Source organism: Nerophis ophidion, linkage group LG07, assembly GCF_033978795.1.
Source record: "Nerophis ophidion isolate RoL-2023_Sa linkage group LG07, RoL_Noph_v1.0, whole genome shotgun sequence".
NCBI classification, from domain to species: Eukaryota; Metazoa; Chordata; class Actinopteri; order Syngnathiformes; family Syngnathidae; genus Nerophis; species Nerophis ophidion.
In genome coordinates, this window is record NC_084617.1 from 18,211,367 (window position 1) to 18,236,016 (window position 24,650).

At 40.7% G+C, this 24,650-nt stretch overlaps 1 protein-coding gene across 2 annotated transcripts in view; it reads right to left on the reverse strand.

Moving 5' to 3' along the window:
* Window positions 1–813: 813 nt before the first annotated feature.
* The window catches only part of slc4a1a (solute carrier family 4 member 1a (Diego blood group)), a 24,369-nt gene continuing 532 nt past the window's right edge, over window positions 814–24,650 (reverse strand). Inside the window, exons 2-21 of one of the 2 annotated variants that reach the window (XM_061905500.1) lie at window positions 23,246–23,316; window positions 23,047–23,102; window positions 18,083–18,180; window positions 17,964–18,010; window positions 17,725–17,890; window positions 16,149–16,284; window positions 16,001–16,070; window positions 15,897–15,939; window positions 13,980–14,164; window positions 13,693–13,900; window positions 11,217–11,420; window positions 11,003–11,151; window positions 10,735–10,929; window positions 10,391–10,630; window positions 10,221–10,310; window positions 6,844–7,010; window positions 6,531–6,772; window positions 5,353–5,522; window positions 1,032–1,205; window positions 814–944 (exon numbers count right to left, since the gene is read on the reverse strand). In XM_061905500.1, coding sequence (XP_061761484.1) covers window positions 867–944; window positions 1,032–1,205; window positions 5,353–5,522; window positions 6,531–6,772; window positions 6,844–7,010; window positions 10,221–10,310; window positions 10,391–10,630; window positions 10,735–10,929; window positions 11,003–11,151; window positions 11,217–11,420; window positions 13,693–13,900; window positions 13,980–14,164; window positions 15,897–15,939; window positions 16,001–16,070; window positions 16,149–16,284; window positions 17,725–17,890; window positions 17,964–18,010; window positions 18,083–18,180; window positions 23,047–23,102; window positions 23,246–23,272 — 2,745 coding nt within the window. In that variant the 5' untranslated portion in view covers window positions 23,273–23,316 and the 3' untranslated portion in view covers window positions 814–866. Of the gene's footprint in view, window positions 945–1,031; window positions 1,206–5,352; window positions 5,523–6,530; window positions 6,773–6,843; window positions 7,011–10,220; window positions 10,311–10,390; window positions 10,631–10,734; window positions 10,930–11,002; window positions 11,152–11,216; window positions 11,421–13,692; window positions 13,901–13,979; window positions 14,165–15,896; window positions 15,940–16,000; window positions 16,071–16,148; window positions 16,285–17,724; window positions 17,891–17,963; window positions 18,011–18,082; window positions 18,181–23,046; window positions 23,106–23,245; window positions 23,317–24,650 lie in introns of both variants that reach the window. The other variant, XM_061905499.1, reaches the window with a different exon arrangement.

Sequence of the window (24,650 nt, forward strand, 5' to 3'; positions counted from 1 at the left end):
ATACCAAAGACTACAAAAATGGGACCCATTTCCTCCCTGCTTGGCACTCACCATCAAGGGTTGGAATTGGGGGTTAAATCACCAAAAATGATTCCTGGGCGCAGCCACCACTGCTGCTCACTGCTCCCCTCACCTCCCAGCGGGTGATGAAGGGTGATGGGTCAAATGCAGAGAATAATTTCACCACACCTAGTGTGCGTCTGACAATCATTGGTACTTTAACTTTTGACTTTAAATAAAACACTTGACATTTTAACAGCAGGGTTTTATTTTGTTGTAAAATCCTAAGCATATACAATACTATTTTGCACAGACATTACTAAACAAAATTGTATAAATGTTTTATTGTTTTTAAATAGGCAGCACCAGGTAAATATCATTTCAGTCTCACAAAAAGCATTGACACACACAATCTTCCAAATATGGCTCAAAAACAGGAATTAAAATCAGATATAACAGAATATATCTTCATACTATACTCAACTAAATAGAGGAAACACATTTTAAAACTCACAGAAGGCAAACATCTTTATGCAAGGGAATGAAAATACGCTGATCATTTGTTTACACAACAAGAAAACCTGACAGAAAGGATGTGTTCAAGTTATTTTACCTCACATTTCAAATATCTAACAAGAAGGAGAACATGATCACAAAACTAACACTACCAGAAAGCTTGGAAATTGAGAATAATGTGAGATAACTTCATTTGAACTTAATCATTAGGCTAAAGGGATAGATAGTGATTGCAACTTTTCAAAATAAACAGAAGTAAACATTCTTTTTGAAGATATCCAATATTTTTTTTGGGGGGAATAATCAACGATACCATAGAATTTACCTTGAAACGCAAACTTTTTTTTTTTTCACGGCAATGGAGACTCATTGTACACGTCCTCTCCGACGTCTTCCTCAATTTTCACCTTTGCATCATCCGCATCCAGCTGCAACACAAATAAACACTTGTTTTAATTAAACGTGTGTCACGCAGGGATCTAATTGTACAAATCTTTTTTTTTTTTTGTACATACACATTTCATCTCCAAAGTAGAGAAGAGTGTGCCGGTCATGAACATGCGCAGGGGCACGGTGAGGAGGAGGATGAAGGGCAGGGCCAGGGAAGCGGGGCTCATCTTCACCACCCACAGGACGGCCAGACACACCAGCTGGATCAGCGTGAACAGGTGCATCCGCATGCTGGACACCTGCACAACACACGCAGGTGCAACGTGTGTGCACAGCAGACTTGCATTAGGTAGTGTTTTACATTTAATACAGAGCAGTGATTGTACATACATATTGTTTTAATCTGTCCAGGAAGTGACAGGCACATTCATTGGAACACGTCAAGTCGACACAACCAAAACCAAAAATGCACATTGACCTGTGACTTTGTCCACAGACCTTAGGGGAATATGAAATAAATTGGATGTTGACGTGGTTTTTTATTAATCCATTTGTCCTTTTTTGTTCTACAAACCCCGTTTCCGTATGAGTTGGGAAATTGTGTTTGATGTAAATATAATATGAGTTGCAAATCATTTTTAACCCATTTTCAGTTGAATGCACTACAAAGACAAGATATTTGATGTTCAAACTCATAAACTTTATTTTTTTTTTTGCAAATAATCATTAACACTCTATATACATTTGGGAACTGAGGAAAGTAATTGTTGAAGCTTTGAAAGTGGAATTTTTTCCCATTCTTGTTTTATGTAGAGCTTCAGTCGTTCAACAGTCCGGGGTCTCCGCTGTCGTATTTTACGCTTCAGAATGCGGCACACATTTTCGATGGGAGACAGTTCTGGACTGCAGGTGAGCCAGGAAAGTACCCGGACTCTTTTTTTTTACGAAGCCACGCAGTTGTAACACGTGCTGAATGTGGCTTGGCATTGTCTTGCTGAAAAAAGCAGGGGCGTCCATGAAAAAGACGGCGCTTAGTTGGCAGCAGATGTTGTTCCAAAACCTGTATGTACCTTTCAGCATTAATGGGGCCTTCACAGATGTGTAAGTTACCCATGCCTTGGGCACTAATGCACCCCCATACCATCACAGATGCTGAGTTTTGAAATTTGCGTCGATAACAGTCTGGATGGTTCACTTCCCCTTTGGTCTGGATGACACGATGTCGAATATTTCCAAAAACAATTTGAAATGTGGACACGTCAGACCACAAGACACTTTTCCACTTTGCATCAGTCCATCTTAGATGATCTCTAGCCCACAGAAGCCGGCTGCGTTTCTGTATGTTGTTGATAAATGTATTTCGCTTTGCATAGTAGAGCTTTAACTTGCACTTACAGATGTAGCGACCAACTGTATTTAGTGACAGTGGGTTTCTGAAGTGTTCCTGAGCCTATGTGGTGATATCCTTTAGAGATTGATGTCGGTTTTTGATACAGTGCCGTCTGAGGGATCAATGGTCACGGTCATTCAATGTTGGTTTCCGGCCGTCTTCTTACGTGGAGTGATTTCTCCAGATTCTCTGAACCTTTTGATGAAATTATGGACCTTAGATGTTGAAATCTCTACATTTCTTGCAAATTCACTTTGAGAGACGTTGTTCTTAAACTGTTTGACTATTTGCTCACGCAGTTGTGGACAAAGGGGTGTACCTCGTCCCATCCTTTCTTGTGAAAGACTGAGCATTTTTTGGGAAGCTGTTTTTAATACCCAATCATGGGACCCACCTGTTCCCAATTAGCCTGCACACCTGTGGGATGTTCCAAATAAGAGTGTGATGAGCATTCCTCAACTTTATCAGTATTTTTGCCACCTGTCCCAACTTATTTGTCACGTGTTGCTGGCATCAAATTCTAAAGTTAATGATTATTTGCAACAAAAAAACAGTTTCTCAGTTTGAACATCAAATATGTTGTCTTTGTAGCATATCCAACTGAATATGGGTTGAAAAGGATTTGCAAATCATTGTATTCCGTTTATATTTACATCTAACGCAATTTCCCAACTCATATGGACACAGGGTTTGTAAGTTCTTGGTGAATTTTCTAAATGAAAAAGTTTTAATGGCTAAAATGAGCACATTTTGTAGTGTCAATTAACATTTTTCATATTATATATATGTATATATATATATATATATATATATATATATATATACCTCAAATCAAAAACTACAGTAAAACTCCAAGAACCGTTTTCCTGGTGGCACCTTTTGTTAATGGCTTTTTGGTAGAATCCAGGGTAATACTGTCATGCTTTTATTTTGAAGCTTCCTAACACTGAACAGGAAGTCTGTGTGTGCATGTTTTAATGCCGGACAGTAGTTACGTTGTTGTTACATGTTGCTTAGCGATAAACAACACTACATCACACGTCAACATAATACAGTTGTTCTCAAATAGTAAGGTGGGGTTGTGCGACCCCTGGGAGCATGCTTTATCAGTATCATGCTTTAAACCCCATTTGGAAAAGGTGTGCATTACAAGACATGCTTACTATAGCCATTAGTCCTGACTTCCTCATTTAGATTAAAAAAATAAAACAGAATTGCTCAATTTGTTTTTGTTTTGTAGGTTAAAGTGTTTTATATATTGTGCTTCTGAGGTAATGTTGCTGATCAATTTGAATTTATTATCATTCATTGAGTTTATTTTATTTTTCTGTAACAAATCAGTCAGAAATGTATATAGTTTTAAAAATAATTAAAAAAAAATTACATTTCAGGCAAAGTGATAAATGATGCACTGTAAGTATTTTCTGTTACAGACTAAAACCATGTTACAAAAGTTTTTCTTTGTTGTAAGTTGAGCTATACTTATTTATTTATTTTTATTATGTTATTAAGGGTATAATGTTATAAAGAGGTGTACTTTTAACAATTTTACAGACAAATTATTTTATTTATAGTCTTGGTGGAGTGTGTCTGCGCAAAATTTTTTCTTCTTCCTCGGGGGGGGGGGCGTAACAGTATATGTTTACGTTTTTTTGTCTTTGGACCTCATATTTTATTTCAATGAAAGTGATCAGCCACCAACCATTTGAAGAAGTTGTGAGTCCCACTGTACATTTATTTTTGGCCTGAGGAGCAATTAAGATTCAGCCCAAAGTCAAAGCTTTGAATTTACTGGTCGATCTACGTACTCATCCTCACCTATGGTCATGAGCTTTGGGTTATGACCAAAAGGACAAGATCACGGGCACAAGCGGCCGAAATGAGTTTCCTCCGCCGGGTGGCGGGACTCTCCCTTAGAGACAGGATGAGAAGTGTTGCCATCCGGAAGGAGCTCAAAGTAAAACCGCTGCTCCTCCACATCGAGAGGAGCCAGATGAGGTGGTTTGGACATCTGGTGAGGATGCCACCCGAACGCCTCCGTGAGGAGGTTGTTAGGGTGTTTCCGACCGGTAGGAGACCACAGCGAAAACCCAGGACACGATGGAGAGACAATGTATCCCAGCTAGCCTCGGAACGCCTCAGGATCCTTCGGAAAGAGCTGGACAAAGTGGCTGGGGAGAGGGAAGTCTGTGCTTCTCTGCTTAGGCTGCTGCCCCCGCAACCCAATTTCAGATAAGCGGAAAAATATGGATGATGTTAATGCTGTGGCACTAGACAGTATTAAATTTGTTATTGTTTAAAGATGTTTAGCAATGAACAACACGTGTCATCATAAAGTTAACCATTTTGCATTGAAATGACCTCTTTGGAGCTCATATTTTATGTTGACAAAAAGCAAAAAAAGCCATCATTTCACGGTGGCAGAGGGGTTAGTGCATCTGCCTCACAATAGGAAGTTCCTGCAGTCCTGGGTTCAAATCCAGGCTCGGGATCTTTCTGTGTGGAGTTTGCATGTTCTCCCCGTGAATGTGTGGGTTCCTTCCGGGTACTCCGGCTTCCTCCCACTTCCAAAGACATGCACCTGGGGATAGGTTGATTGGCAACACTAAATTGGCCCTAGTGTGTGAATGTGAGTGTGAAAGTTGTCTGTCTATCTGTGTTGGCCCTGCGATAAGGTGGCGACTTGTCCAGGGTGTACCCTGCCCTCCGCCCGATTGTAGCTGAGATAGGCGCCAGCGCCCCCCGCGACCCCAAAAGGGAATAAGCGGTAGAAAAAAGAATGGATGGAACCTGGTGGACCCAGACTAAAGGAGTTGGTTAACATTGACGGGTTGTTGACATAAATGGGTGCCACTGTGCCTGTGGAGCAATTGAGATTAAGCCCAAAAATTCTGCCTAGCAACCAATCATTGTATGTTAACAAACAACATTGCTAACATTACAGTTTAAGTTTTGTAATGAAGATTGTTTTTCTTCACATTCGTCCCATTCCAAAATTGTCGCCGGAGACCCTCTTCCAAACTGTCATTTCTCCACAAATGGCGTTAAAAGCGTACCCTGGTGGCGTAGGCATCTGGTGGATAATACTTCTTGGGCGTGATCAAGAGAAGAATCCGATCCCACATTTGGATCCCACTCAGGGACGTGACCCCCATGTAGAGGAAGATGCCAAACAAAGCCGTCATGGGGATCATCTTCAGGAGTGGCTCCATGTAGATAGACACACCTGGGATAAAGACAGAGGTTGTAAACAAATACAAGTCCTTTTGTGGCAAAATGAATATTTTAGTCAACAACAATTTTAGCCTATAAGTAACTGTCCTCATGTGATTTATGTTGTATTACTTCTCTTCACTGCATTGGCCTGTTCTGTGTCTAAAAGGTGGCAGATATATAGGTTTCACTTTTTTCTACTCCTTTTTGTTCATGATTTATTTTAATGTTGCTTGTTTTTGTTTCATCTAAAATGAATTCGATAAAACAAACAAACAAACACAATGTAAGACACATTTATTGACTCCTTAAGCATTTCTCGAGCCTTGCAGAGATAGCTCGGCTCGGTTCTTCTTAGATCCTAAACCCACCTTCCAAGAGTATAAGACAACGACTGTTAAAGTTCAAGTTAAAGTACCAATGATTGTCACACACACACACTAGGTGTGGCGAAATTATTCTCTGCATTTGACCCATCACCCTTGATCACCCCCTGGGAGGTGAGGGGAGCAGTGAGCAGCAGCGGTGGCCGCATTTGGGAATTTAACCCCCAATTCCATCCCTTGATGCTGAGTGTCAAGCAGGGAGGTAATGGGTCCCATTTTTATAGTCTGTGTGTGAGGAGGAGATCAAAATTAATATTGTATTTTTCTTTTGGTCAAAAGTTACTCTCCAAATGGGTTTCTTTTGTGATTGATGCTGTATTACTGCCTTTCCCTTTAACGTCAAATAAGAGTCTGTTTTTTGCTTATCCTCCCTCCATCCCAAAAATGGGCCACTTTACCACAACCCCTCCGCCTCTGGATTCACATTCCCAAGGCATATAGGGGCCTGGAAGGTTCTTTGTCTCTCTCTTTTTCTTTCTCTCTTCTTTCTAATGTAACAGCACATATTTGCTTCTCAGTAACCTGATGTTATTTGACCCCTCAATTTATTACTTAAATGACCTTAGCTTTCTCTGGACATTTCTTTATTGAAAAGAAAACATTCCACAACGTTTTCTCCTGCAGCGTCTACTTACCGACCAAGATGGCCACGAGAATGCCGCTGATCCTCTGCTCCACCACCTTTTCTATCTCCGGTTTGGGGCCCTTGGACATGACGGTGAGCGCGTTGGCGTGGGTGACGGAGCGCACGGTGGCAGCGCTCAGCCAGGGCACCCCAAATATGGAGGAGATGCCACCCATTGTGACCAGGAGGAGCAGATCGAAATGGAAGCCGGACCCTTTTATCATCTTCCTCTCCGGTTTGCTGACGATCAGCCTGCAGAGGAAGGGAGCTTAGAATTTAGCCATTGTGGTAGGTTGCGGTTTAATTCCGTTTGTTGCACGCACGTGGTGATCTGGGACTCCAGGAAAATGAGGATGAAGACGAGCAGGGCTGGTACGCAGGAGGCGGCCATCATCCAAACTGGGAAAGGCTTCTTTTCCCCCATCGGATTGATGAACCAGCCTCTGGCCTGGGGGTTGGTCACCTGGACACCTTTTGGCACGGAAAGTTTCTGCAAGACAGCAGCTTCACTTGCATTTCCAGGAAATAAACAAATATGAGCATCAAATAAATATACAAGAGGTTGGAGTGCAGCCCTGATGTTTAAGTCTTCATCTTAGCAAGACATTATGGAGAAGTGCATGCTTCCAATTGTGTGCAGCCCGTTTGGTACACAGAATAGTTTTTGTTTTCAGAGCACAAAACAAGGTTCACTAATGCATAGTTTGGTGTGGAAGAACCGCCTCTGACCACGCAAAGTGATACACATTCCTACAGACCCTCTATTGCAGGGGTGTCAAGATGGGGTGCCACATGGAGAAAAATCTACTCCCAAGTGGGCCGGACTGGTAAAATCACGGCACGTAACTTAAAAATAAAGACAACTTCTGTGTGTTTCCTTTGTTTGAAAATAGAACAAGCACATTCTGAAAATGTACAAATCATAATTTTGTCAGGGTTATTTACACTTACATGTTGCGGTTAATTCTACGCTATCTTTTTTTTGTCGTTATTTATACTTTCTGAATAATGTATATGATAATATTGTCTTTATATTGCAATTGCCGTTTTGGCATCATATGCTCTGTTATTTGTGTAGATCTGGGGTCTCAAACTCATTTTAGATGGGGGGCCACATGGAGAAAAATCTACTCTCAAGTGGACCGGACTGGTAAAATCACAGCACGATAACTTAAAAATAAAGACAACTACATATTGTTTTCTTTAAGAAGCACATTCTGAAAATGTAAAAACCATAATGTTGTTTTTTTTTTACACTTAAATGTTTGTATTATACTTTTATTTGTTGGTATTTATGCTTTCTGAATAAATGATGTCATAATGTTCATCTGTCAACTCATTGGTGTTAATTTTCAATCCATCAAAATAAAAGATAATAATATCAAAATCTAATTACAGCAAGTTATTTATGTACTTTGCTCATTTTCCACGACTGGTGCATTAACATCATGTGGTTTATTTTTATTTTATTACATATGTAGCATCATCCACAAAGATACAAAAATTTGCTATTGCGACATCCAGTGGACAAATTTAGAACAGCAGTTTCTTTCATTCAAAAATGTCGACCAATTGTTATACTCATCCCGCGGGACGGATAAAACTGGTCGCATGTCGTACGTTTGACACCCCTGCTCTAAAGTCTTGGACAAAATCTTCCCAGAAAACCAGCTCGAGGTTGTCCAAATAGTTTTGTCCTTAAAGCGTAATCAGTACAGGACACCCAATGGTGTGACTCTTCCCCCCTGATTTTCACTCATATTTAGCGCATACCTGTGCTAAATTTACGCTGGGCTTTTAACAGGGCAGTTCAATTCAGCTCAAATATGCTTAAAGGTGGGGAACTGATCTTTTTTGGGGAATTTTGCCTATCGCTCCCAATTATTATGAAAGACATGACGATGGATGTATTTTTTAAAAAATCCATATTTTTAAAAATGAGAATCGATTCTGAATCGCACAACGTATTCGATTCGATTCATATTCGAATCTATTTTTTCCCACACCTCTAATGGGTACCAAGCTCCATTTTGCCATTCTCGAAAAAATACATACCCTATGCTTGTGTGGTTTTCGGCTATACGAACTGCACAAATCACAAAAATGATAAACAGTTGTATGAGAGTTTCTGGAGAGGAAATCAAGAAGAGCGGAAGAGTGCAAGATTTTATGAAATAAAAACACGACAGAAGTAGCACGCACTCCAGTCCAAGGAAGCAGTCGAAGAACGCACAAGTTTGCTGTGATTACTTTGTTAAAGGTTAGGGCAGCACGATGGAACAAGGGTTAGTGCATGTGCCTCACAATACGAAGGTCTTGAGTAGTCTTAAATTCAATCCCGGGTTCGGGATCTTTCTGTGTGGAGTTTGCATGTTCTACACACGACTGCGTGGGTTCCCTGCGGGTACTTCGGCTTCCTCCCACCTCCAAAGACATGCACCTGGGGATAGGTTGATTGGCAACACTAAATGTTCCCTAGTGTGTGAATGTGAGTATGAATGTTGTCTGTCTATCTGTGTTGGCCCTGCGATGAAGTGGTGACTTGTCCAGGGTGTACACCGCCTTCTGTCCGAATCCAGCTAAAATAGACTCCAGCACCCCCCGCGACCTCAAAAAGGACAAGCGGTAGAAAATGGATGGATGGATGGATATTAATGTTTATTATTTCCCATTTAAGTTTTATATTGATTTTGTTTGTATTTTTTAAGACACGTTTGCTATGAGTGTTTTGAAAAGCACCAACTCGGCGAGTCTAAATAAAAGAAAGCAAATGTGAGCAAAACCTAAAAGAGTTAAGTTTTTGATCAAAGTCAACATTCACAAATGAAGCTTTCAGCACGTACACAACATTGACATCTATTGTTATATTTTGATAAAGACGGGGAAAAAATGTGTACTCGTAAACGACGCGTGCAACAGCAACAAACATGGCAGTGGACGCAAAGTTAAATCATGAAATGTGTCCTTACCCCAGCAAAAAGTTTGAATATTTATCCCAGAGAGTCTTGATACCAATTTCCTTGACCAAGCCTCACACAAAGAAGTAGTGTGTGGCTGCTTTCCAAGTTTTCATCCGTTTTGTCTTGTAGAATAATGTCTGGAGCACAATAGTTCGATATGTCTGGGGACGCGACCGATGTATTATATTTGATATCCATCCATCCATCCGGGGGTCGCTGGTGCCTATCCCAGCTACAATCGGGCGGAAGGCGGTGTACACCCTGGACAAGTCGCCCCCACATCACAGGGCACTCGAGCAGTCTTTTTTTGATAAAGTATAGGGATCTATTCCATTGCATAGTTAGATTTTTTTGCTAGCATCTGATTTTTTGCAGGAAGATCTACGCCCCTTGTATACTCAGTTTGCGCGCTGCTTGCTACATAACAGCCATCTTAGCTTGGTTGACCACCACCACTTTTTCCCTTCCTGGAAGAAGTCACATGACGGAATACACGCAATAAACACTAACACAAATAAGGCAACTAGAGAAATATCCAACATTTCGTTTTTTTAAAGTAAACCCGTGCAGCAGATGTGGGTATATACATCAAGAATAGGATCTGCCTTAGTGGCTGGACAGAACAGATAAAAAAATAAATTAAATAAAAATATAAATGTTTTAATTTTTTTTTAAATTGATTAAGAATTGCGAGTATTTTGGAAATCTTTTTTTTTTTAACACCCCTAGTCATCACTCACCTGAGTGTAAGTGTCCTCAATGCTGATGTCCACAGCTATCATGATAAAAATAGCGATGGGGACGCCAAAATCTCCAATCAAGCGTCGCAACTGTGAAGCGAATACCAGACAAGACTTAGCGGGGGAGACAGGCCTCTTGAAGGGTGGTCCTGATCTTATGTGCTTCTTACCGGGCCAGGCAAGTAAGTGCCATTTTTGAACTGTCGCAGGAAATAGGCAATGAAGAAGCAGCCCAGCATGAGGCACATGGACAGCAGGGCGGTGTTGGGGTAGGCCGGCCCCTCCACCGGCGCCCCGGCGATTGTCTCATTGCTGGTGGTGTTGACGATGTTATTGGTGACCGCATGGTGGAAGGGGTTTGAGGTGTTGAGATGTTTGTAGTTGAGAATCAAGGGGTGGGCCTTGAAGATCTACAGAAAAGAGGCCAGGGCAAGAGGTCAGGGTTGCATCAGCCCACGGGATGAGAAGCACAGCATGGAAGGACAGGAGGGCGGAGGAATGAGGCGAGGGGAACCTTGATGAGCTTATTGAAGGTCTCATAGATGAAGATGAGAGAAATGAGGATGGAGAAGATTTCCTGGGTGAAGCGGGAGATGAAGCGGACCAGGAAGCTCCCTTCCACGGCCACGATGATGACCACGATCACCACCAGCCACATACCTACCCAGATCCGGCCCACGATGTACTCGATCTCCTGGGACCTGCAGAACTAGCACGGAACGAACAAAGAACGCATGTCAGCGACACGAGCGAGCGACAATCACTGGAGAGTCGACCCTTACGATGAAGAAGGCCTCCTCGAAGAGCAGCAGCGGTCCGGAGAAGCCGAGGACGAGAACGGGCTGGGCGGCGATGATGCAGAAGATGATGCCCTGAATGCTGGTGGAGATCATCAGCTCTGACACGCCCATCATCCTCTCTGTTTTGTCAGCTACGAACAACACAGCATGGCAATGAAACTCCAATACATCCTGCATGGGACACTTTTACACCTACCTAAAAGTCCTCCGAAGGTGATGGCGGGCGACAGGGCGGCGAAGTAGATGAAGATGACGGCCGCCAGGACCTGAGCATTCAGACCGTCGGTGTAGTCGCTGATGTAGTGGCGGTAACGACGCTTGATGTCTTTCACCATCCCACCGAAGGGGACTCCGGTACGAGCCAGAGGGTCTTCTCTCGGGGGCTCCGCAGTTTTCTCCACTGGACACGTGGACGGGTGGTCACGGTAAAGACATCAAAGTTTGAAGACGATACGAACAGGGGTGGGTAAAGTAGTACTGCGACTTTAGAGTAATCTGAATCAAGTGCAAGTAAAATGTAGTTAGTTATCCAAATTATTATTTGAGCAAGAAAGTACTCAGTCCAAAAACTAACACTTAGTAACATAGGTGTGGTGCAAAAATAAATTCACATCCAAATCGTGATTTTTATTTATTCGGATTCCAAATCGATTCTTAATTTGAGAATTTTTTAGCATTTCTTTTTAGAATACTGTACATGTTTTGCACTTTATGGCATCATTGCATTTGTACCAATTCTAACGAAGATCTGAATTTGTAGACCCACATTATAAATGTTGACATTTTTGTGGCGAACCATCAGATCAAAGTTTGGCGCCATGCCACGCCCAACAACCTATAGCGTAGGCAAAACTCTTCATTTTAACCTCAGCTTATTCGGTCAAAGTCCCTAGAAGGAGTTTGTTAAGGTACGAACCCTGTTTTTGGCCTTTAAATCACCAAAAAAAACAAGATGGCTGACTTCCTGTTTGTATTCAAATATGGGTTTTTGAGAAATTTACGTGCGTCCTTTCAGCCATTTTCATGTCAATACGTGAAACTAGTAGGAAGGGTTCTTTTTTTTTTTTCATTTTAAAAGGGGGCGCTAGAGATTTTGAAATTTAGTGTTCGGTACCCCAAAATATAAATATTTTTGCAAGACCAGACACGCTTACAAGAATGAATGACTTTTCGTGCATGTTACAGGCCACAAAAATTCGATCGAAGTGTGAGAAAAATAGTGCACACAGAAATAATAATAGTGTCTCGATGTAAATACATCAAATAAAACAACCTCGATGTAAAAAGATTCTTCTCAAAAGTACTCTGGCCCCCGCACACACTGGGAGTCAAATATATTTTACATACAAAACACACATACTATATACTCACCTACACACGGTTATACACACACACACACACAGGTACCTACGCTCCCACATACATCCACAAATGCAGTACATCGCCGCACACTCAAAGTTCGTACATCCACACGCACATTCACCGTACAAACATAAATGGGTTGTACTTGTATAGCGCTTTTCTACCTTCAAGGTACTCAAAGCGCTTTGACACTACTTCCACATTTACCCATTCACACACACATTCACACACTGATGGAGGGAGCTGCCGTGCAAGGCGCTAACCAGCACCCATCAGGAGCAAGGGTGAAGTGTCTTGCTCAGGACACAACGGACGTGACGAGGTTGGTACTAGGTGGGGATTGAACCAGGGACCCTCGGATTGCACACGATCACTCTCCCACTGCGCCACGCCGTCCCTACATATACATACATATACACATTCATGTACATATACATTCACTGTACAAACATACATATACACATACAAGTACATATACAGTGCATACATACATACACTCGTGGATATAATCACGTTTCATCAAACATATATTAACGTTGTTGCCTTAGGGTAAACTGGGTAACACATGGAACATTGACAGAACTTAATCTATTGTTACTATAACAATCTACAAGGTTACTATAGTCTGCATCTATTTCTTCCCCTCCATTTATGTGCTGTCTTTTGTATTTCAAGTTATCATTACATAAATATATTGTTACATTTGAACAATTGTATTGTTGATAATAGAGTTAATTATTGTTATCATTCATTATTAATAGTGCTATTTCTATTGGTATTTGTATTGCTCCATTTTTAGTGTAATAATGTTCATTGTCATTTCTGTATTATTATTTATTTCACAAACTGCTTCTTTGCTATCACTTTTACCATCATATTTGTACATATCATGTTTCCCGATGTTGTTCTATTGTTGTTGTTATTGTTGTGTTTGCTGTTGTTGTTGTCTCTCTGTCTTACCACCCTCTTGTCGCCACAATTTACCCCTGTCTTCCTTTTTTTCTCTTTCTATCGCCCCTGCTCCAGCCCGGCTGCACCAAATAATAACATAAATCCATTTGATAAAGTAAAATACAAATAAGGCAACAAGACAAGTATCCAACACTTCTCTTTTGTAAAGTTAATCTGTACAGCTGATATGGGCATCTACATCAACTATATATTTAAAAAATTTAAAATAAAAGTACTGTAGTAAAAATCTAAAGCATGTTGCATTAGGGCCTACTCTGACAAGTTACTTAAGTAAATGTAACTAAGTAACGGTAGCGTGTTACTACCCACCTCTGGATACAAACACTTTAACCGGTTACCTTTAATCCTGTCCCCAAAGGCGAGACGGGTGTCGTTGGGGCGGAGCCTGTCCTGCAGCATCCCTTTCTGGAACTTGATGATGGGCTCAAGCATTCCCGGGTCCTGGATCTCAGTGGGGGGGATGACAATGCTGCAGTCCATGAAGTCCGCGATGGCGTTGGTCAGGTCTTTGTCGTTCTCGGCCAGAAACGCCTCCAAGCAGAACACCTGACAGAGTAGACGTGGACAATTTGACCTCGTCTGAACCGGGACAGAACCATCGGGGTTGTCCTGCTCCATTCCTCACCCAGTCGGCCATGAGAGCCCCCATGGCGCGCCCGCTTTCGCTGTAGTCCACTCCGCTCTGGCTGGGACCCAACAGGACAAAAACGAACCGGACAGGAACGGGACACTCCAGGGTGGACTCCATCACCACGGAGTCTCTCAGTCGGACAAAAGCCACCACTGGCTTCTCCAGGAGATCCAGGACACCTTTCAGGAACATTCTTTTATTTAGCTTCAAAGTACAAACATTTCAATTCTAATGTTTGCTCTGGTAGTGCTACTGTGACAAAATGTATGTTTTAGTAGTCTAACAACAATTTTAGTCTAACCTTTTTTCACAGTCAGCATTAAAATACAGTAACATAGTAGGCCTAAATATTCAATAAAAACAAGGTAGAAGTTTTATTTAACACTTATATGAAATATTTTGGCCACTGTAACATTACACAGAGTCTGAACAGTAACACTGTTTGAATATTTAATTAAGTGATTATTTAGTGTACCACTAAATGGAGCCTGTGTAGCACTGAGAATCATTGGTCTAAGTTCTTCGTATGTGCCTTTTGTTGTATTGTTTCGCCTTCACTGCCTAGGCCTGTATTTTTGTCTAAACAAAAAACCTATTGCCCCTCTGCTGAATTCCCGAAGCCCTGCGGGGATAGCTCTGATTGGTTTGTTGTACATGTCACCTAGGGGTGTCTAAAGTGCAGGCCGGGGGTCATTAGTGGCCCACGGCTCGAGTTTTGTTGGCCCACAGCATATTGTTGGAAAAAAACAGTAAAAATTCAAGAACAAGAAGCAAAAATACAAAATGTAATGAGAAAAAGCTGCAATGCTGATAGTTAACTTTGTTAACGATAACAAAGCTGACACAACATTTTCTCTTTAAAGATACACTATATATATATATATATATATATATATATATATATATATATATATATATATATATATATATATATATATATATATATATTACAAAAAGTTCGGACACTCCTGATCTGAAATATTAGAAGGTCTTGAAATCAAAATAGAATACAATTAAAAATATTAACTAATTAGTCAGTTTAAAAGTAAATTAAACAAACAATATTATTAACTAATGAATTCAGGAATATGAAAAATTACACTAACTGCACTAATAAACGCTGTTAAAAGTATAACTGAACATTAATATTTTTGGAAAGCAGAATGTTTGTGCAATCATATTATTATTATTATTATTATTATTATTATTATTATTATTATATTTTTTACATTAATAGGCCCACAACACATTGTTGGAAAAAAAACAACGGTAAAAATGTAGGCAAAAAGCAGAAAGATGTAATGCAATGTGAAGAAGATGACATTTTGATACTAATTATTGATCATTTACTTTGTCACCTATAACACAATGCTGACAAAAAGTGTTGTCCTTCCATAAATGTCTGTTTTAAGCAGTTTAAAAAGAAAATCAAAATTGCCCCCGCATACTTGGACTTTTTCAATATGCGGCCGGCGCTTGGTGGAAAATGTTTGGACACCTCTGCCCTAACCCCCAACTCTTAAGAGTATAGGACAAAAAAAAGCACATTTATATTGTATTTGTCTTTAAATACAATTACTCTCTATATGGGTTTCTTTTGTGATTGATGCTATATTACTGCCTTTATCATGTTTAACCCAAACAGATAGAGTCTGTATTTTGCCCACTGAGTCTGTATTTTGCCCACTTCTACCCCATTGTGCCCCATTTGCCTTCTCTCCTTCCCAAAGCAATATAAAAATCAGATTTTTTTTCTGTCAATCTCTTCTGCGCTTCCTTCTTCTGTCAGAAGCGTAAAAACTTTCTTCTCTGTAACCTGATGTTATTTGAAATCTCATATGAATACTTAAAAGAATGTTCGTTCTCCCTGGACATTTTTTCATTGAATAGGAAACATTCCAAAAACAGTACCTGAGAGCACGATGGACGCCTCCATGTTGTCAGAGGTGTCTCTCTGCAAAAGCAACACTTGAGTCTCAGTATTAAGTGAGGAAGATCAGCAACATGTCTCGTACCTTCTGAGGAACTGAAAAAGTCTGCATCTGGATGTCTCCTGTAGGGGTGACCACCGGCCCCTCGATTTGGCTGGAAGGACAAGTGCAGAGAAGTTCATCGTCTTGTGGAGAAAGTCAAACCGAGAGGGACGATGGGGGTTGAGCTAACCTGCGTCTCATGAGGAGAGCTCTGAGCACCCCGTCCCGGTCGCTGGCTCGGATCTCGCTCTTGCTGAGGAGCTCGTCGGCCACCTTCTCGGCCACGGCGGACAGACTGCTGGCGTTCAGGTCGAAGATGACGGCACCTGAGGACAGGCAGACGCTGTCGGGTTACAGGTTTTGCAACACAACTGGAACTGAAAAAGGCTATTATGTTTCCAATACACTTTTGTGGCTCGGAATGTGTACCATTAACATTTAAACCAATATTTTACTAATTCCCGGTACGTGGGAATCGAGACCGAAACTCGACAGTGAACATTTGCGGTAATTTTGTGTGTGTTAATAAATGTTAATAGTTCAGTAATAACATACACTTTTTTAATTTAACATTAAAAAATGATATGATTATGATAACTGTGCTCTCCAGTTGTATATCTTGTTTTATTATACTGCTTGAGTCTCATTTGCAATGCAGTTATATTTCCAAGACATTAGATGGCAACACTTTTTTGGCTATTTATGGTATGTTGTCTGTTGTTTTTTTCCATGGAGCTGAATGTGTTATGTTGCTCCCAACAAAGTGTTTATACTGTAAGTATTGTGCTTATCATACACTAGCTGTTTGATTGTAACGTTAATGTAAGTTGTAGTTTTCATTAACAAATTTGGAGGTGATGAAATCGCCATGTAAAATCGCTAATGCTAATAGTAGTCTGTGTGTGGCAAATCCAGTGTAAATTAGCATAAGCTAGCGCATTTCGGAAGAGTAATAATAATAATAATAATAATAATAATGGATTAAAGTTAAAGTACCAATGATTGTCACACACACACTAGGTGTGGTGAAATGTGTCCTCTGCATTTGACCCATCCCCTTGATCACCCGCCGGGAAGCGAGGGGAGCAGTGGGCAGCAGCGGCGCCGCGCCCGGGAATCATTTATGGTGATTTAACCCCCAATTTCAACCCTTGATGCTGAGTGCCAAGCAGGGAGGCAATGGGTCCCATTTTTATAGTCTTTGGTATGACTCGGCTAGGGTTTGAACTCACAACCTACCGATCTCAGGGCGGACACTCTAACCACTAGGCCACTGAGTAGGTGATTAGCTTTATATTGCGCTTTTCTAGACACTCAAAGCGCTTCACAGAGAAGTAGAGTCTACCTTTGCGTTTGAGCCTTTTCGACAAACCATAATTGCTTTGTCTGTTGTTGAAAATTGCAACTTTACTTCGAGGGAGTTTGGATGAATCTGCCCCGAGTGCTGCTTGAGGGATTGTTTCATCCAGATGTAATGTCACGAGCATCAAGAGTGTCGTGAAATGGTACCCGGTAGTAGTAGCGGTGCCTATAAAAATACAGAACTTCATACCTACCCCTAATTGTGGCAGCTCTGGGACTGATTTAAAATTGCACATTGGTAAAAAAGGCTTGGATTTAGATAAAAATGTTATCTTTAAACATGTGACAGAATCTCCTACTATGAAATAGAAAGTGATTACCAAGCAGCGCAGTGGTCTCATTACTGCGACTTACCCCTCCCGAAAAGCAAAATTGTTTTCCTCCTGAAAACCCTCCCAAGTCACCTGTGCTCATGGTCTTGCGTAGCTGGATGAGACTCTTGAACGTGAGGTAGGACACGTGAGAAGGACTCCACTTCCCTGTGGCGGGGTTGAAGTTCTCCTCGTAGCCCACCCAGCGACCAGTCTCCTGCCAGGTGTTACCCCGCAGCTCGTTGAGCTCCACGTACGCCTGCCGTCACGTCGGCCATTAGTGGGACACAGGTGAGCACGGAGTTGGGGGCTAAAGACGGTCGAGAACTGACCTGAGCGTCTCCTCTGGTGGTGGCATTGGTGTTGAGGTTGAGGAAGGCTGAAGGACGCAGGTGTAACGTTAGCGCCTGTGCAAGAGGCCACTAGAGGGCGCAGGTGAGCACTAACTTACCGCCAGAATCTTTGGGAATGTTGTACGTACGTACAGGTGCTTCATTGTTATCGTCACGTTTCCTCCCGATTTCTACATCACGGAGGTCTGCTGGAGTCCTGTTGGGGTTGACACATCTTAATTATATTTTATATTTTACAGTGATCATGTCTATTGACATCTTGTGTTCTTTGTAATTTTTTCACACCATGACTAGGACAGATTGTTTTCATTGGGTCGTAAAAGTAATGCTGTGCATAGTTTCATTCAAGACATAATTAAAGGTCATTGACCACAAAAACTTTTAGTTTAAGTAATTTTACTTCCAAAATGAATGCAATCTCCCTGCTGGTAAGAGTCCTTATAAATAGAGATGTCCGATAATGGCTTTCATACCGATAGCCGATATTGTCCAGCTCTTAATTACCGATACCGCTATCAACCGATACAGATATATACAGTCGTGGAACTAACACATTATTATGCTTAATTTTGTTGTGATGCCTCGCTGGATGCATTAAACAATAAAACAAGGCTTTCCTAAATAAATTAACTCAAGTTATGGAAAAAAATGCCAACATGGCACTGCCATATTTATTATAGAAGTCACAAAGTGCATTATTTTTGTAACATGCCTCAAAACAGCAGCTTGGAATTTGGGACATGCTCTCCCTGAGAGAGACCATGAGGAAGTTGAGGTGGGTGGGGTTGAGGTGGGGGAGGAAGGTAGCAGTGGGTGTATACTATAGCGCACCGGAAGAGTTAGTGCTGTAAGGCATTCTGGGTATTTGTTCTGTTGTGTTTATGTTGTGTTACGGTGCAGATTTTCTCCCGAAATGTGTTTGTCATTCTTGTTTGGTGTGGGTTCACAGTGTGGCGCATGTTTGTAACAGTGTTAAAGTTGTGATTACGGCCACCCTCAGTGTGACCTGTATGGCTGTCGACCAAGTATGACTTGCATTCACTTGTGAATGTGAAAAGCCGTAGATATTATGTGCTTGGGCTGGCACGCTAAGAAAGTGTCTTTAAGCTTTATTGCCGCTCTGTGCCTTTCCCTATGTCCGCCTGCGCAGCGGCGTTTTAAAAAATCATACATTTTACATTTTGAAGCCGATACCGATAATTTCCGATATTCCATTTTAAAGCATTTATCCGCCGACAAGATCGGCAGTCCGATATTATCGGACATCCCTAGTTATAAATTAGATGACGTCTCGCGGGCCAATTTTAACACATCGATGGGCCAACGTTTGGATAACTCTGCTCTAGAATAAACACCAGAACACTATGATCTATGTTAACAACAAAAACTAAATGTAGTACATAAATATTAATGGAAAAAAAAGGGTTTGCATAGCAGATCATTGGTACAAATGTTAAAGGTGTATGAGTGTACATGGATATAACATAGATATTGGTATATATATTTAATGTGTATATATTTGTATAGTTATTTATGTTGTGTACAAGGTGTACTTGTAAGATTTTGTGTAAAGGAAATGTAAACAGTTTTCACATGTCTACAAAACTCAAGATCAGAGCCTGATGCTTCGCGGTTTTACTACATATTGTATTTGATTTTGTTAATAGGGTTAGGCCAAATAAGTGTTCAGCCTAAACCCTTTCGGTTTGCAAAATTGTCAATTTATGAATGTGCAATTGTTTTGGTTTATTTTGTGGACCAATGAAATGAAAAACTAAATTTAATTAATTTGCATTGGCTTTGCCGTTGACATGATTAGCATTAGTGAGTTTACTTTCAACACCTCCAAATGTGGTAATGAAAACAACACCTCACATGCACATAAACACATTACTTACAGAATAAACACTTTTTAGGGCGCAACAGACAGCAAGGCCTAAACTGACCAAAAACACCATGAACTGTACACTACTGCCATCTAAAGTCTTGGACTTGCAAATGTAATTATGATTTAATATCATACTTATAAATGATAATGTGATGATAACAATACAATATATAACAACTGGAAAGCAGTTATTATAATCAGCTTATTTTTAAAAGTAGTAATAAAAAATGATTTAACTATCAAAATCAATTATTATTAATTATCACACACAAAAGTACCGAAAGTGGGTACTGTTGAGTACCTGTTCCCAGTTACTGGATGGGTTTAAATGGGAAAGGTACTCATGCATAATCATGCTAATATTAACGTGCTAGCTTTTGAACTAATTTTGCAGGTGTATGCCTCAGAATCAAATATTTTGTAATTTCACACGTTCGTGCATTTGCTACTTTTGCAGATACACAGCCAAAATACAATGTTTTGCTACTTGACGCTATTTGTTAGCATTTAGGTTAGATTTTTTGACCATTTGTAATGAAATTGTATTTTTAGCTGAGGGTATTTTTTGTTAAGAAATATGCCAATTAAGGTGTTTTAATTGAAAATTGATTATGGTAAATGTGCTTTCCCAGTTGAGAAGCCGTATTTTAGAGCAGTTGTTCTCAAATGGGGGTACGCGTACGTTGATGGTATGCCAAGGGGTACGTGAGATTTTTTTTTTTATTCTAAAAAATAGCAACAATTCAAAAATCATTTATAGATATATTTATTGAATAATACTTTAACAAAATATGAATGTAAGTTCATAAACTGTGAAAAGAAATGCAACAATGCAATATTCAGTGTTGACAGCTAGATTTTTTGTGGACATGTTCCATAAATATTGATGTTAAAGATTTATTTTTTTGTGAAGACATGTTTAGAATTAAGTTCATGAATCCAGATGGATCTTTATTACAATCCCCAAAGATTCCTGTTTGTCTCCCTGTGTCCTGTTTTCACTCAGCTGTGGCTGATTGGCATCTGGTCACACCTGATGTCAATCAGCCAGCTATTTTACCTGCTTTGTTGTTCCAGTCAGGGCTGGATCATTGTATTGTCGTTGCCACATATCACTCTTGTCGTGCCGTTTTTGTTACAGCTACTACCTGTCATGCTACATTTTGTCCTGGTCGTCGTAGCGGTAAGGTGTTTCTGTTAGCATTAGTTATTTCCAGTTTTTCTGTTTGCTATCCACTAGCCTCCATGCTAAAGTTCCTTTTTGTTTTTCTAGCTCCCAGTGCTAGCTCCCTTAGTTTGTTATTCCACCCACGTGTGTGCTTTTTGTTTGTTCTTGTTTAGTTTGAATTAAATCATGTTTTCATATTCTATGCCTGCCTCCGTCTCTGCATCTTGGAGTTCAACAACAACTACTTCTGACAGAATGAGCCTGCCCTGACTGGAGGAACAAAGCAGGTAAAATAGGATCTGGCTGATTGACATCAGGTGTGACGAGATGCCAATCAGCCGCAGCTGAGTGAAAACAGGACACAGGGAGACAAACAGGAAGCTGAACCAAAATAAGAGCACTAGACAGGAACTAAGGACAGGAAATACTAAACACACAGAGGAGAAGCTAAAACACAAACAAACTGTCAGTGGCAACTCTGACACCATCTAGATTCATTAACTTAATTCTAAACATTTCTTCACAAAAAAAGAAATCTTTAACATCAATATTTATGGAACATGTCCACAAAAAAATCAAGTTGTCAACATTGAATATTGCATTGTTGCATTTCTTTTCACAGTTTATGAACTTACATTCATATTTTGTTGAAATATTCGCCCCCCCGCCACCCCAAAAGGGAATAAGCGGTAGAAAATGGATGGATGGATATTTATAAAGGATTTTTGAATTGTTGCTATTTTTAGAATATTAAAAAAAATCTCACGTACCCCTTGGCATACCTTTTAAGTACCCCCATTTGAGAACCACTGTTTTAGATGATGTGGCTTCACGGTGGCAGAGGGGTTAGTGCGTCCACCTCACAATACGAACGTCCTGCAGTCCTGGGTTCAAATCCAGGCTCGGGATCTTTCTGTGTGGAGTTTGCATGTTCTCCCCGTGAATGCGTGGGTTCCCTCCGGGCACTCCGGCTTCCTCCCACTTCCAAAGACATGCACCTGGGGATAGGTTGATTGGCAACACTAAATTGGCCCTAGTGTGTGAATGTGAGTGTGAATGTTGTCTGTCTATCTGTGTTGGCCCTGCGATGAGGTGGCGACTTGTCCAGGGTGTACCCCGCCTTCCGCCCGATTGTAGCTGAGATAGGCACCAGCGCCCCCTGCGACCCCAAAAGGGAATAAGCGGTAGAAATGGATGGATGGATGGATGGATGTTTTAGATGTTGAATGGAAAGTTTTAAGTAATTTCCAGTATGGCCACTAGAGGGCAATGTTTATACTTAAAACAAGTGTTTGTTTGGCCACAAGATGGCATGAAAACACTCCCATACTTCAGCCACAACTGTGAATGTCATTTTTTTTCCCCCACAAGGGGATATCCTTGCCAACCAAACCACTCACTTTAAGAACCACACATAGGACTATTCGTTTAAATGTTGTCCACATAAAAACACTCATTAAACAAGGGGTGGCAGAGGGGTTAGTGCGTCTGCCTCACAATACGAAGGTCCTGCAGTCCTGGGTTCAAATCCAGGCTCGGGATCTTTCTGTGTGGAGTTTGCATGTTCTCCCCGTGAATGCGTGGGTTCCCTCCGGGTACTCCGGCTTCCTCCCACTTCCAAAGACATGTACCTGGGGATAGGTTGATTGGCAACACTAAATTGGCCCTAGTGTGTGAATGTGAGTGTGAATGTTGTCTGTCTATCTGTGTTGGCCCTGCGATGAGGTGGCGACTTGTCCAGGGTGTACCCCGCCTTCCGCCCGATTGTAGCTGAGATAGGCGCCAGCGCCCCCCGCGACCCCGAAAGGGAATAAGCGTTAGAAAATGGATGGATGGATGGATGGATGGATGTTGGCCCCTTTCAAAAGGTGTGGTATTGTTCTCTTTTCAGACCAAGGCGTTAAAAATGTCCTCATATGTAATTTATTGATGAACTTAACTTTGCCGATTAATCGAGATATGGCCTCGACACTGTGGCGTGTATCTAAAGACGCCTAAGGACTCACATTGTCGGTGGCGAGGGGAGGGCTGCATCGTTGTCTTCATATGACAATTCCGAGGCCTGCTGGGAAGGAGAAAGGATTTCACGCAGGAAATCACATCCCGATGGATTTTCAAGCATATTTGCTCTGTCCTCATCAGAGTACATAGAAGCGTGACATTTGTCAGGCTTTTTTTTTTTCACATCAAATGTCACACACTGACCTCGTGGAAACTGAACGTGTTTTCCATGGGTGCGTTCCGAGTTGACACTCTCAGCGACTTTTGTACATTCCCTTGGGAAGGAAGAGGGATATAATTTTTTTAATTCATATCAGCTAAAAACAGAATTAAAAGACAGGACTAAAACTAAAACATGCCATGTTAGACACAGATAATCAATCAGCCGTTAAAAATGTAAAGTGTGAACGTTCTATCTTTTGGGTTACACCCTCTTCTTCTCGGTCCTCCACAGAGTGCAGGCTTATACTTATGAGCTAAAACAACATTAGCATCCTTAGCACAATATCTTCACAGGACTAGCTGGGAATTAGCATCCATTCAAAAGGATGTCATCACAGAAGTTTTGTGAGCAGATGAACACAAAGGTGGCGGGTTTGGTAGAAAAAGCAACAAATAATCATACCAGGGGTGTCCAAAATGTTTCCACACTGACAAATTAGAGCATAAAGGGGCCATTTTTTCATTTTCAAAACCAATACAAAAAATTGATTCTGCCCTCCCCCTCAAGTTTGGTCCCGAGGACCTAAAAAGGTCATACAAATGTAATAATTAGGTCATACATTATTATTGTTTATAATTATCTAACACTTAAATATCTAGATCAACTTTTCTTACACACATTTAAAGTATTTTTTTTTTTTTTTTGATTTATGCCCTTTTTGTTAATGGCAAAAACACAACAAATGCAATATTTTCCAAAATGGAAGATTTGATGTGAAGTAATTGGAGGCTAAAATAGGTCAACACTATTGATTTTAATTTAGTATTATTTTGGAGTAATGACAGGCGTGGCGCAGTGGAAGAGTGGCCGTGCGCAACCCGAGGGTCACTGGTTCAAATCCCACCTAGAACCAACCTCGTCACGTCCGTTGTGTCCTGAGCAAGGCACTTCACCCTTGCTCCTGATGGGTGCTGGTTGTGCCTTGCATGGCAGCTCCCTCCATCAGTGTGTAATTGTGTGTGTGAATGTGTAAATGTGGAAGTAGTGTCAAAGCGCTTTGAGTACCTTGAAGGTAGAAAAGCGCTATACAAATACAACCCATTTATCATTTATATTTAGGGATCCAAAAGGGCCTTGCTCATAAAAGTGTTTAAAAAAAATCATACATTTGTATTTTATTGTACTTTCATCACTTAAGTCTCGAAATCAACTTCAGATCTATCCGTCAATTATACGTTTGTTTTTTTTAATGTTTTCTTGTATGCGCTTCTTCGTCAAAGAAAACTTTGTGTATCATATGGCAAATATAAAAACAAAATTCAAAAGTCGAATATTTCATGTGAAGTAATTGGAGCCCTGAATAGGTCAATAATTCATAACAACATTTTTTTGATACATTATTATTTTTTGAGCATCCATCCATTTTCATGACAGTTGAAAATACAA